Source organism: Ursus maritimus, unplaced genomic scaffold (genome assembly GCF_017311325.1).
Source record: "Ursus maritimus isolate PB19 unplaced genomic scaffold, ASM1731132v1 scaffold_24, whole genome shotgun sequence".
Lineage (NCBI taxonomy): Eukaryota > Metazoa > Chordata > Mammalia > Carnivora > Ursidae > Ursus > Ursus maritimus.
In genome coordinates this window covers 1,196,121-1,209,828 of record NW_024424897.1, presented here as the reverse complement: position 1 = coordinate 1,209,828, position 13,708 = coordinate 1,196,121, and the positions used below count along the sequence as shown (strand labels likewise).

General features: G+C 60.8%; 1 protein-coding gene across 1 annotated transcript; it reads right to left on the bottom strand.

Annotated features, from left to right (window-relative positions):
* Nucleotides 1-4,695: 4,695 nt before the first annotated feature.
* MCRIP1 (MAPK regulated corepressor interacting protein 1) lies at nt 4,696-13,424 on the bottom strand. Its single transcript, XM_040640007.1, has 5 exons — nt 13,354-13,424; nt 6,751-6,806; nt 6,540-6,658; nt 5,796-5,897; nt 4,696-5,599 (listed from the first exon to the last, which is right to left on the bottom strand). The coding sequence occupies exons 2-5, from the start codon at nt 6,756-6,758 to the stop codon at nt 5,535-5,537; spliced, it is 294 nt and encodes a 97-aa protein (XP_040495941.1). The 5' UTR covers nt 6,759-6,806; nt 13,354-13,424; the 3' UTR covers nt 4,696-5,534.
* Between the last annotated feature and the right edge of the window lie 284 nt (nt 13,425-13,708).

Below are 13,708 nucleotides of genomic sequence, written 5' to 3'. Positions count from 1 at the left end.
CCCCCCCCCCATGCTGGCATAAGTGGGGCTCAGCACACCCTGGGCCAGAGTGGATAGTCCCCCACTTGTTTGGGCTCCCAACCCCCAAGAGGGTCACCCTCTGCCAGCACAGGGATGTGAATGGGGTGGGTGATGGCTGAGGGAAGCCAGCAGCACCGCAGTCTTTCCAGCAGCCCCGCGTGAATACATCTGGCTCTCTCCTGGAGCCACAGCCAGGGCTGGACTCAGGCCCAATAAGGGCATCGCCGGACGATCTGGAACTGGATGTCTTCTCCCGGCCTCTACCCGATCCTGGCTCCAGCCACAACCACTTGCAGACTGTGTAGCAGATCAAATGGGGGGAAACCAACCCCCCAAATTGAAATGATCTGAGTGATGGCAGCAGCAGTTTTCCCAAGACCTCTGCACGGTCCTGACATGATCACTAAGCAGAGAGGCCCGGCCCGCTCCACTCCACTCCGGTGTGTGGCAGCACAGAAGGACACTGTCCGCGGCGTGTGGGTGGGCACCCTGCCTGGCAGGCGGCGGGGGCTGCTGCTCTCCGGGAAAGAGTGGAGTGTCCTGTTTAGGAAGAACCAGGCAGTGCACTGGGGCGGGGAACCCAAGTGTTCGGGGACGCGCCCTGAGGTCCAAGCCGCCATCGCAGGGATGGTGTGTCCGATGCAGAGGATGGAGCTAAGTGTAGGAGCAGGGACTGGTGTGGGGGCTGTGGTCACCCCTCTAGAGTGTCCCTGGAGCCGGTGCTGTGATGCCTGTTGGGGTGTGTGTCGGGGGAGGAGGAAGGAGCCAGAACAGAGCACAAGTTACACTGGCCTGCCAGGTGTCCCTGCTTCAAGGAGCTGGTGGGAGGCACCCACCGAGCTCTGGGGCGTGGGGTGCCCACAGCCTCCACAGGCCACGTGGGCTGGAGTCGCTCAGGCAGAGCCAGGCTAATTGGAGAAAATGAGAGGACAGAAGGCCTCTCAGGAAAGGTAAATAAAATTACTCACCCGCCAGGCACTGGGGCCCTCCTGAGGGGGCCTTCACCCTGTGCTGCCCACACCCACTGCAGGCCTGGACGTGGCACAGAGGGAAGTGAGAGGGGTGGGGAGGAAGAAGGGGGAGGCTGGTTAGGGGAGGCTGAGCTCTCTTGTGGTCCAGGTGGGTGGCCAGTGTCACAGTGACGGAGGAAGTGTGCCGAGCAGGGAGGCGGCGCAGTCGGCCGCACCTCTGCAGGACTGGTGGGCAGTGCCAGCCAGGCATAGGAAAGACTGAGGCCCCTGACCTTGAGGCTTCAGGCTACCTCTTTTCCCAGGCCCTCCCGAGCCCCTGCCCACAGGGCACCCCCGCCAGCCCTTGAGGCCTGGAAGCCTATGTGGGGCACAAGTTAGTACAGGGAGAGCATAAGTTCTCCTTCACGCCAGCTGAGCTCAGGGTTGGTGACCGCCTTGGGGGGTGAGCCACTCACCTAGTGGCCTGACAGCACCCCCATCCTGACTCCCTCTGCCCTTCTCCTCCTTCACCTTTGTCCCTGTCCCCAAGAGAACTGGAGCAGACCGGTAGAGCTGAGGGTGGAGGCAGAGGCTTGCCAGGGGCTGGACTTGCCCAGCCAATAAACACTGACTTCTGACCAGGGAGCCCTGCAGGTGGAGAGGAGGGGGTGTGGTGGGAGAAGCCACTTTCTCACAGCCCAGCACCCACACATCTGTGTGTCCAGGAAAATGCACACTCCAGGCCCTCTGCCTCTTCCGCATCTCCATTGCAGTCCTTCACCTTAGGCCCTTCCCCCAAAGCACACAGGTACTCCCTTGCCTGTGCCCACATGCATGTGTGTGTAACATGCGCTACTAAAATGAGTGTGAACAGTGAGAAAGAGGAAAACCCGGACTACACAATAAACAGGGATCAAACCTAGGAGAGTTGAGAGGTCATCCCCAGGATGGCAGCTGTGCGCCAGGCAGAGCACATCACTGGGGTGAGGGGACCTCACGCACGGCAGAAAGTTCCAGGAGAGACACCCTCAAGGAGACCAGAGAGAGGGAAATTTAGATGACCTGGTGGACAGTTCAAGACTTAATTAGTGTTAGTACATAGAAAGCTAAGCAAATGAAAAAAGAAGGCCATTAGTAACTTCAAGGAAAACAAAAAGTTGGGCAGAAAAGAAAAACAATCACAATTTACCACATGGTTCAGCTCTGAACACAAACACAGACGTCATAATGTAAATACTCAACATGACGTGACCAAAGTCAGGAGAGAAAGAGAGAACTGTCTAGGGAGCACGGTGGATGGGGAGAACGTATGTGTATTGTGGCAGCGGGGAAGAGGAGAACGAAATAGGAAAACCAAGAAGGAACCGTGTACGCGTGCTACTTGGAAATACAAAGCGTCAGCTAAAGAAGTGAAAATGGTTGTCTGTAGGTGGGGGTGGGAGAAGACGAAGGTGGTCCACTCTCTGAACTACCTCCACCTCTTCCTGGACACTTCCGCAGCCCTCATCCCCAGGTCCTCCCCCTGCTTGCTCTTTCTCTGACCTCACTTTCCACTGCTCAGTCCCTTTTTTCCCTACCTCCTTCCCTCCTTGACTGCAGTGCCCAGGGATCGGGCCACCCTCCTCCCTTATCGATATGTGAAAACTATCAATATCTAGATGGCTTCCCAGTCTCATCTCCAGCTCTTGTGACCCTCCCAAATCCACACTTTAGACTCATCTTCCCACTCAACCCCTCAAATTCCACAGTCTACATAGAGCTCCTCGCGTGCCCCCCACCCGGCGTCCTCTTCCTATGGTTCACCGAGGTAGCCCGAATAGGTCTCTCTGCTCCTACCCTCAATCTGCCGACAGCCTGTTCCAGCATGGCAGCCAGAGCAATCATTTTACATGCCATCCAGCCTGCGTACCTCGCTTCAGCTTACAGAAATGCAGGGCACGGAGGAGCCTGTTGACAGAAGGAAGTGACCAGCCAAATCCAGAATGCGGGGAACTCCGTCTTGAAGCACCCAGGGGTCTTCAATACATAAAAGGGGCAGGGGTGGTAAGAGTTAAGGGACAGGTCAGGCAGACAGATGCAGCAGATACACTCTGCCTTCCCCTCCTGAGTCCATAACCCACCTAGAATATCCTGAGATGTTAAGGGGAACACGGACTGGGTATCAAGGATTTGGGGATTAGCATTCGTGCTCAGTACGCATAAACGTGCTCAGAGCGCACACTCACTCAGTGTCTACTAAACCAAAATTCTGATAAAACTAAAAGCCTAAAAATTGGAATAAGGCCAGTCTCTGAAAGGAGGTAAATGCAGGGTCATAAAACTTGCCCCATGGAGTTGCCAACACTGAATGAACTAGCGATGTGCACTGATGTATGTGTGCAGAGGGCACGTGTGCAGAGCACGTGACGAACCAGCGGTTGCACCCGTTCCACCGAGATGCTCGCTGCCCTCACCGTACCAGAGGCGAGGGGTCTCCCACCACTTGTGCGCAGCCACACAGCCCTGGTGAAGACCCCCAGCGCCTAGGACAGGGAGGAGGCAGCACAGCTGGGGCTGGGCTCAGACCGGAGGGCCCGTGCCCACCTGAGAGCTTGGCCAGGCCAACAGGGAGGACCTCCCCACTAGCTAGCATCCCTCTACCCCATGTCTGCCCCTTCCCCCTGTTCTGAGACCCCCTTTATGACCGCAGAGTCCTCACCCATTAGATAAAATCTCCAAATGCGACACATGGACCCAAGCTAGGGAAGGGATGGCTCCACTCCCAGCCAGCATGCCTCCACCCATCTGCTCCTCCTCCACCCCCACTCATTTCCCTGCCCCCAGAGCCTCGACCTCCAGGGCCCCCAACCGAGCTCTAGCATGTGGCCTTTTAAGCACACTCCCACCTCCGAGGTGTCCTTGGCAGAAAGACCACAGGCTGAGGGACTCCATTTCACACACGCTAAGTTGGCAGGGACACTGAGGGAAAAGCCTTTGAGGGGCCTCCTGGGGTCCACACACACGCGGTGGTGGGGTGGATAGGCCCACAAGTATCACCACTAGTGCAGGAGGCCAGGGAGGGTAGCCGGGGGCATTCAAACCCCTCAGCAAAACACCCCACAGGTCCCCGGGGAGCGAACACGGCCACGTGGTTAGAGACCTGGCTCGGGGCCTGGCACCAGCCAGCGCCCACTGGCAGCAAGCCAAGGCAGCTGTTTATTACATGACCTGTCCTTCCTGTGCCTTGTCCCTGGGGAGCACCCCCCGTCCAAGAAGATGCCTCCTGGTGTCACCTGTAGGCCCCGGAATACTCTTCCAGGAAAGGGTGTTCCCAAAATAAATTCCAGCTTGGTGTATCTGGGCCAGGCCTACCAGGTTTGAAGGTCAAGTGCACTTGGGTCTCTCTCAGTGACGCCCAGTGGACACCCCTTTATCTGAACGGCGGAAGAGCCACTCCCCCCGGGGTCCAGTGTGTAGGTCCAGGGCTGCAGAGGGAGGCTTCTGCCTCCAGGGCCCCCACCCCTAAGGCAATAGTTCCCTAAAGGGCATAGGAGAGCCACCTCAGCCTCTCTCCTCCATGAGTCCCCCACCTCCACCTCCCACTGCCCCCTCCAGGAGGCCCGGGCCCCCCCTGAGGAACCCGGGGACCCGATGGAATTTGTGTGTCAGGGGCCTGGAGCATGGCCGTGGATCTCCAGCCCTGTGTGGGCTGCTGGGACAGGGGCCTGACAGACCAAGGGGCCGGTCCAGTGCCACCCTCCTTTATTCACTGGTCCTTGGGCTCCAGTCACAGACACTTGGCTTTGGCGGGGCACAGGAAGGAAAGGGGACCCTGGTGACCATCCCAGCAGGTGGTACAGGGCCACGGTCGGCCTCACACCCCTGCCCGAGGGGACTGCTGTGGCCACAGGGCCGCAGACAGCAAGGGGCTAGGCCTGGTCACCCAGGACCCTCTCTGCAGGGGCGCTCGGTGACCTCCAGGCCTGGAGAGCTGGTGCCATCCTGAAGCTGATGCACGGAAGGAGGGGACCGGACTGGACAGTGGGGTGAGACTCAGACGCTCCCCAAGGTGTCCAGGCCAGAAAAGCGGCAGGGCTTGGTGGAGGACACACAACGGGTATGGGGGGGCCACCCTTGTCCTGCCTCCTGGCCACCTCAGGGACAAGCCCAGTCCCACCAGCCTGGGAGACAGCAGAGGCCCCCTTGTCTCCCTCCTGACCTTGGAAGTGGCCGGGGCGTAGGGGCCAGCAGGGTGGGGGGCAAAGTGATGGGAACTGGAGAGCAGTCAGAGTCAAGGCCCTGGGGTAGGGGCTGGCAGCTCCAGAGACACAACTACAGGGAGAGTCGGGGCTGGCAGGGCCCAGACCCCCCCAGTGACAGGGGCAGCTGGAGACCCCCTGAGAAGAGAAGAGAGGGCTTGGGGAGGAAGGGCAGGCCTTGGCCATCAATCATGCCCCTCCTGGTCCTGGGGATGACAGCCCCCTGGGTGCGTGGCCCCTCCCCCTCCCAGGAGCTGAGCCCGCAGGAGACCAACATCAGGCGGCACCAGGTCTCCCAGAGGCCAGGGGAGGGACACCAGGCGCTTCAGGACTTCTTGGCGTCCGGCGTGTTCCGGCGTTTCAGATCACTCAGGTCGATGGGCTTGAAGGCTGTCGGGACAGAGCAGTCAGTGTGGCACGGACGGAGAGGCAGGTCTGGGCCCCCTGTCCCGTTTCTGCCTCTGGAAGCCCTGGGACCTGGTCCACTCTGCCACACTGTCTCAGAAGGAGGTGGGCCTTCCAGCCCTCCCCCGCAGCACAGCCCCCTGGCCAGGCCCCTCCCTCCTAGGTCAGCTTCTCCACTCACTCTTCAGACTGGGGTTCGGGACCTTCTCCACGTACTCCTCCACCAGGCCCCGCTCGCTGCCTGACATCTGGCTCCGAAGATCTCGCTCCACGCCCTGCCAGGCTGTGAAAAGCAAGGGGGTGGTGTCAAGAGCCCCCCGCATGGCTGGGTAGTCAGGGAGAGTCCAGGTGGTCAGTGCACCCTTCCCAGCCCTCAGAGCATCCTGGTAGCTCCTCCGCCCCCCCTCCCGGCCCCCCTACTTCACAGCTTTCAGCCCCCAGCCTGGCCTGCTCTTGACCTGAGGTTGGTCCTAAAAGCCTCCCCTCTCTCCTCTCTGCCCCTGACTTGGCTCCTATCAGGCCTGCCCTTGTCTTTACCACGACCAGGGCCGCACTCAGAGAGACAGCTGTGACCCATCAGCGCTTGATCCTACACGCAGGCTTCCCACCTTTCCCACATCCTGGCACACGTCACTCATGGACATGTGGGTGCACATGTGCTCACGCAGCCTGGCCACACCACTTCTCAACACGCCCGGGTCCTCCTGGAGCGCACCATCGTCCCGTCTTCCACAGTGGTTCCCTTTCCTGGAGTCAACCTGATCGGCTCCAGATGCTTCCTCCCCTCGGAGCGGCCTGCCCCCCACGACCAGAACCAGGCCTCCTCACTAGACACAGCCCCTGAAGGCTGGGGGAGAGCCCACACCCTGAAACGGCAGGAGGGGGGCTCTGGGGAGTTTCTTGGAAGGTACGGTGCCCCACGTACCTTCATAAATGAAACGCACATTCTCCTCATGGGCTGGGGTAAAGATCTCACTGCTGCTGGTGGGAGAGCGGGGGCTACTGTTCCTCTTGCCGTTGTAGACGACTCTGGAGACAGGGGAACTGGGGGAGCCCAGCATGTAAGGAAGGGCTGGGGACAGAGTGGGCCCATCCCCTCCCCTTCAGGGGAGGCCACTCCACCACCCAGGACCCACCTGGTCATCGCGGGGGTGTCTGGTCCTTGCGCTCCACTGCCGGGTCCCCTCAGCCTCTAAAAGGGAAGCCCAGACCCCGGGAGTGGGACAGAGTCACCCTCTCCACAGGGGCTTCAGAGTGGGGAGGGGTGTGGGGCCCACCTTCTTCCTCAAGCTGACGACGAACTGCTGGGTGAAGCCCAGCCACAATCCTGGCAGAGTCAACCAGACGAAGGCTGGGGGCCAGCAAAGTGCCCCTGAACTCAGAGCCCGTTCATTCCAGGGAGCCCACAGCCCCTGGACCACCGCTACTCAGGGAGCCCCGTCCCCCCAGTCAGGGAGCTTGGGATGGTGCCAGCAGCAGCGCCCGGATTCAGCCTTCCAGAGCCACAGAACACCTCTCAGGAAGTCTGGGTCTGCAGGGAAGAGCTGCAGTGACCCCAGGGAACCCTAACTCAGCCTTCCCTGCTGCAGGGCCTGGCGTGCTGTCTCCACCGAGCCTGGTTCCCATCTGTAAAATAGGGACAGGCTTCGTGGTAAGGAGTGCAGAAGAGCCTGAGGCCCGGGGGTGCAGAGACCCCGCCCGGCTTCTGGTCCTGGAGGCCAGGGCACGAGCGAGTCGGGGCCCCGGGTAGGACCCAACAGGGCAGGTGGGCTGGAGGAAAGGTGTGAGCTGGGAAGAAGGTGCTGGGCCTGACCTGGGCACCGAGACCCTAGGGTGCCATCTGTATACGGCCTGGCAGCTCAGATTTTACAGCCTGGGGGGAGGGGTGGGTGGTTTTTTTTTTTTTAAGATTTTATTTATTTGAGAGAGATAGCGATAGTGAGAGAGAGAGCACAAGCAACGGGGAGAGGGAGAAGCAGACTCCCCGCCGGGCAAGGAGCCCGATGTGGGACTCAATTCCAGGACCCCGGGATCATGACCTGAGCCGAAGGCAGACGCTTAACCAACTGAGTCATCCAGGCGCCCCCATGATATTTTTTTTTTTAACGTTTTATTTATTTATTTGTCAGAGAGAGAGGGAGAGAGAGAGCGCACAAGCAGGGGGAGTGGCAGACAGAGGGAGAAGCAGACTCCCCCCTGAGCAGGGAGCCCAACGGGGGGCTCAATCCCAGGACCCCGGGATCATGACCTGAGCCGAAGGCAGACGTTTCACTGACTGAGCCCCCAGACGTCCCCAGGGTCAGTATTTTTAAGCTCAGTCTCAAACTGGCCAGGGAACGGTGCCCTCTCTCTCTGGCTGACAACACAGCACAGAGTAAGGAAGCTGTCTACACAGGGCCAGTCCCAGGCCTGGCCCCAGAACAGACAACCCTAGCTACTGGGGGCAGAGGGAGGGGGCTCTTGAGCACAAGAGCCTCTGCCCCCCTGCGCCCCTCCCCCCTGGAGCCCAGAGCATGGAGCTGCAGCCCTTCCCAGAGGGCCAGAAAGGGGGGCTGCTGTGGGCCTTGCTCTCTGGTTTATTCAGTCATGTCATCAATGACCCAGCCTTTGAACACCTGCACAGGTAAACACAAGCCCAGGGAGCAAGACAAGACCCACAAAAGAGCATAAAACCAGCTTCCTGGAGCGCACATGGCAGCCCACGCCCCACCCCACCCCACCCCACCCCGCAGAAGGCCAGCCCCTTACAAAGGGACTTCTCCTTCCCTGAACTCAGGGGTCTCACTGCCCAAGGTCCTCTTTCTCAGGTGTCAGCCCCCCGAACACCAGAGTAGAGGGAAAGCCCCCTCTGGCCTAAGGACACCCTGGGACACTCATTGGGCTGTCAGCAGTGGGACAAGGTGGGAAGCTCCAGTTACACGACAGGATGGAGGGGCCAGGAGTACCGGCCAGCCCGCCTGCCCTCAGCCAGGCCATCTCCTTCTGCCCAGGAGCCCTTAGTCTTCCTACAGTTTGTCCTCCTCCATGCAGGAGGCCCCTGCTGCAGGGCACCTGCCCTCCCCACCTCACCTGCCCCGCTTCAGGCCTCTCCTCCAACGGCAGCCTCTGGGGACCATCTGGTCTTTGTGGGCACTGAGACCTCATCTTAGGGTCCCTACTCATCCTCTCAGACTAACTCAGGTGCTCAGCCCCCTTGGCTCCCGTCACTCTGCCTACACACACATGTGACAATGGGGTTCTCTGGACACCTCACTGCTCCTGTCTGTCTCTGCAGAGCAGTTGGCCTGCAGGGGCTGTGCCTGTGACCTGAGCCCAGACCCACAGAGTGCTTGGTCCCCACACTGAGGACCCAGCCCTGCTGCCCACTGGGCTTCCTGACTAAACCAGCAGCATGGTGAAGTCACACCAGCTCCCTGTCCCAGGCCTGCTCATTTGTCACCAAAGCCCTCCTGTATGGACATCCCACTTCAGTGCAGGTTTCTGGTACCCTGGACAAACTGGGTAAGGAAGAGCCTCTGCTAGGCGTCACACACCCAGCAGCTTCTCACAGCCTCAGGGCTCGAGGAGCAAATAAAATGACACTTTAAAAAGGAGCCACTTTCTGCTTCTGTTCCCAGCAGAAGGTCACAGCCCCCCAGGCTGACTGCTACAGCCTGTGTCCAACCAACCTGTCTTCCCAGACCGGAGAACCCTCTGCACCCTCCCAGCCTTCCCTCCAGCTCAGCCCCCCTCCCCGGGGCCCTTAACACCAACCTCTTGTACTGGCCCCACCCCCACCAGACCCTGCCGCCTGGCGAGACTCAGGGGCACCGAGAGGCTTCTCCTGGAGAAGCAGCCTCCTGAGAGGCCAAAGGCCTGCTGCTCCCCTGGGGACAGAAGAGACAGTGACCTGCCACTCACTCAGCCTCCTCACCTCCTACAGTGACAGGACCTCCAATCCCGACCCCAAATAAAGTTTCCAGTAAAAAAAATGCACCCCCTGACAGTGACAGCCATTCTAGTCCTGGGTACGTGCCCGAGACAAGAGCCATGCGGCCGCCGGGAGGTGCACGGGAGCAAGCAGAGAAGTGCCCCTCACAAGCCCCCGAAGGAAGAGTCACTAAGAAGGGGGTATATGCCGAGCCCACTCCTGCCACGAAGACGACACGGCTGGGAGCAAGAACCACTGCAAGAGCAGGCAAATCACAGCACTGAGGCTGAGCAGAAGCAGCTGACCCGGAAGGCCAGGATGGAAGCCTGGGGACACGAGCCCGCTGGGAGCAGCCCCCGGCAGACGGCCGAGCACGGAGGCTCCGACGGGAGAAAGGGCAGGAAGTCAGCAGGGAGACATCTTAGGGCATAGCTGCAGTGCAACCTGGACCTAAGCGACCGCCGGACCCGCACGGTGAACCCTCCACGGCCTCAGCAGGAACGGTCTCGGTGGGGTGAGGGGAGGGTGTGGGCGGTGAGCCAGGGCTGCCTGTCCGTGAGGAACACTACGAAGGGAGGCAGGAGGCCAGGCTGGCCACGGGGCACGTCTGACGAAGCAGAGGGACATCTGAGTGTGTGTACCACCAGGGGAAGGTGCTGAGCAGGGCCACGAAGAGAGGCAGGTGTGGAGGAGGCAGGAAGGACCAGAGTGCTGGGGAGAGTGGCACCAGCCTGAAGGAGTGCCAAGGACACCTGGCAAGACAGGCCGAGCCATGGAGGACCACGGAGCCTCCGGTCCATTAGGACGGGGACTTGGTACGCAGGTGAGGGGCAGGCAGGAGCCCTAATCAGACAGTACCTGGCCTTCACCACTTCCCAAACCACCGCCATCCCTCCCTCATATGCTTTCCCTCTTCTGCTCACAAGGACTAGAGGCACAATTATTTCCTTAGCTCTGGGGGCGCCTGGGGGGCTCAGTCGGTGAGGCGTCTGCCTTCAGCTCAGGTCATGATCCCGGGGTCCTAGGATCCAGCCCCGCGTTGGGCTCCCTGCTCAGCAGGGAGTCTGCTTCTCCCTCTCCCTCTGCTGCTCCCCCTGCTTGTGTTCTCTCTCTCTTGCTCTGTTGAATAAATAAATAAAATCTTAAAAAACACCACCACCACCACCACCACCACCACCACCACCACCACCAGGTCCCATCTGGCAATTGCTAGCACACTGATGTTTACAGCTTCCTTCCGATCTTGGTGGCCATGATGTGAGGGGCAGCTCAGCTACTGGTGTCTCAGATCTAACGACAAAACAACGGTCTCCCCTCGGCCCACAATCCCACCATCCGAAAGCCCAGGGCCATCCTTCCCAGAGCCTCCAATGTGCTCTCCAGCTACCTCTTCCCATTTGCAGCCACCCCGATCCAACTACCTCCCCCACAACAGCACAGCCTCCTGCACCATTCTCCCCAACCCTGGTCCTGACACCCCTCCCCAAGTAATTCCCTGCTCTGAAGCCCTGGGCCCTCTAAAGCCCTCAGTCTGGCCCAATCTATTCCTTCAGGTGTGTCTGACTGCTGGGCTCCAGCCCACCCCCGAACACAGTCTCTGTAACAGACCACCTCTGCCAGCTGCCATCACCACAGAGAACCGCACGCTGCCCCCCACTGTGCACTCTGCAGGGCTTGGCTCTTGTCCGTGGCTGCCGAGCTCACGGCAGCCGGTGGTGCGTGCTAGGCACACAGCAGGGTCCAGAACCATTCTGCGGCTGGAGGTCATCCATCCTTGCTCTGCTGCCCCCAGGGAAATCCCTTCCCTCTCTGGGCCTCAGAGTGCTCATCTAAGCCAAAGCAGCCCCCAAGGAGGCTCCCTAGGCTCTCCTGCTTCACAACAGACAGGATAATCGCAGAAAGAACACACTGACTGGGCACATCTGGGAGTGGCAGGGCCACTGCTGACTATGAAGCACGGTCTAGGACAGTGCTGGGCACCCCAAATGCAGAGCCAGCCCATTCATAGGGAGGTGGAGGCCCAGGAATGTCCAGGACGTGTGAAAAGGCAGCAGTGCCACCAGCCACAGCAAGCAGTTGCCACCGGGCAAAGTAGGGTCTGAACCCCCAGTGGCTCCCAGGACCTAAGCCTCCAGGGCCACAGCAGCCAGGGCCAGGCCCAGACAGCTCAGCTGACCTGAGCATCCCCGAGCCCGCTGCTGCCCTTGCTGGCACCTGCCCGTGGCAGGTCCCTGGATACCCCTGACATCAACACAGTTCTACTTAGAGACAAGAAGGGAGTCTCTCCGGATGGGTAAGTTTTGTACCTTGTTCTTGCACGGGAACCAAGGACTTTCTGAGAGCTCCTGGGGGGAGGCAGGGCATGGGGGAACCCAAAGCCCAGCTTCCAGCCCCCCAGTCTCAAACTCTTTCCCCACACGCAGCCATATGCCTAAGGACAGGAGAGGAGAGGACACTCTGTTGTTCAGAAAGGTGACAATGAGTATTCTAGAGTTAGAATCAGTGATGCAAATGGCCGTCGTTCTGTGTTCCTTGGGAATTTATGATGTTCAGATTTTCTTAGATTCCATTTTCCCATGATACTCTGTGTCTCTGTGGTACTCAACAGTTTCAGCCATTAAGACTTCTAGAAAATGATCTACTAACCAAACACGGGCCAGAATACTGCTCTACTCGATGCTAACAGCGGCAGTCCCCTGAAGACCCACGGGGGCAAAACCTCTAAGCACCGCACCCTCACCCTCCTTCCTGGCTGATGGCAGCAGCTCCCATCCCAACCAACAGCCCTGAGCGCCTGCACCCCCACCACCAGACCCAGAAACGTCGCCACCCCCTCAGCTCACCCCAACTCAAGCTCATGTCCTGCAGGACGTGGCCCCTGCTCCCTTTCCTCTCCACTCCCACTCCTCTCCAGAAGTTCCCTACCCAGAACTCACTGGCTGCTCCCCAATGACAGCTCAGGGGCCCTTGCTCAAGGTGTCCCCTCCGCCCAATAGGGTCTTACTCATCCTTGGGATTCAGCTAAAAGACCGCCTTTTCTTGGAAGCCTCCCTGGGGCTGGCCAGAGGACGGGACATTGCACCTCCATACCCCCGAGCTTTGTCACAACCCGAGTTGCTTTTATAATTAGAAACAGGACACAGGGGGACGGACACACACACACACACACACACACACGCACGGCTTCCAGCCCGGCACTCCTCGGTGGCACTCTGTCCACCACCAACTGTGTGGCAGCCCCCAGGGCGTTGTCAGGCTGGGCAGCCCAGTGAGCTAACTCCCTGAGGGCCGGGCGCATCTTACCCCCCTTGCCACCCTGCACCTAGCCCCGCACCACCTGGCCTGCGGAGGCCGGGACTGTGGGAAAGGGTGGACAACGGAAAGCCGGAAAAACTGCGGGGGACCTCGCCAGATACATTTCAAGAACCAAGAAGCATCCTCAGAAATGTTCCCTTTGGAAAATGGAGAAGGCGAGAGACATTTGTCCACCTCGGCGGCGGCTGCTTCAAAGACTGAAAAGGGCGGGCCCCCCGGTTGCCCCTTCCGAGCCCATCTCCCCGGGATGTCGGGGCGCCCGGTCCCTAGACCGCCGCGGACCGGCCCCGCCACGTCCCCACGCCCCCTCCTCGCCGCACCGCCCGCGGCGGGATACGCGCCGCCCAGCAGGCCCAGGAACTCGGGCGCAGCAGACCGAACCGGGGGCCCGCTCCCGGCCCTCCGCGACCCCGCCCGGGCCCTCCCCTAGCCAGCCGCCGCGCCAGGGCGGGTCCCGGCCGCGCCCGCCCCGCCCTCACCCCCGCCCTCACCCCCGCCCCCGCTCCCGCCTCACCTCGCCCGCTCGGCCACCGCCGCCGCCGCCAGCTGGGGCCCGGCCGGAAGTGACGTCACCGCCGCGCGCGCAGGCGCGGGGAGCGTGAGAGCCACGTGACGGCCGGTGCGCCCAGGACGGCGGGGGCGGGGCCTCTGGGGGCGGGGCCTCAGGCCCGGGGATTGCGGTGCCTGCGCATGGGTTTGCTCTGGGCCCGGGTGCTGCGGGATAGAGCGTGGGCCGGGCCGGCGGGGTCTGAGTCCGGGGGCAGGGGGCGCGGGGCCAGCGGGGCGGGTCCGGAAGCGGGTGGGGTTGCGGAGCCGCGGGAAGCCCAGCTGAGGGGCTGGGGACGGCTGGGTCCTGGGGGTTCAGGGCT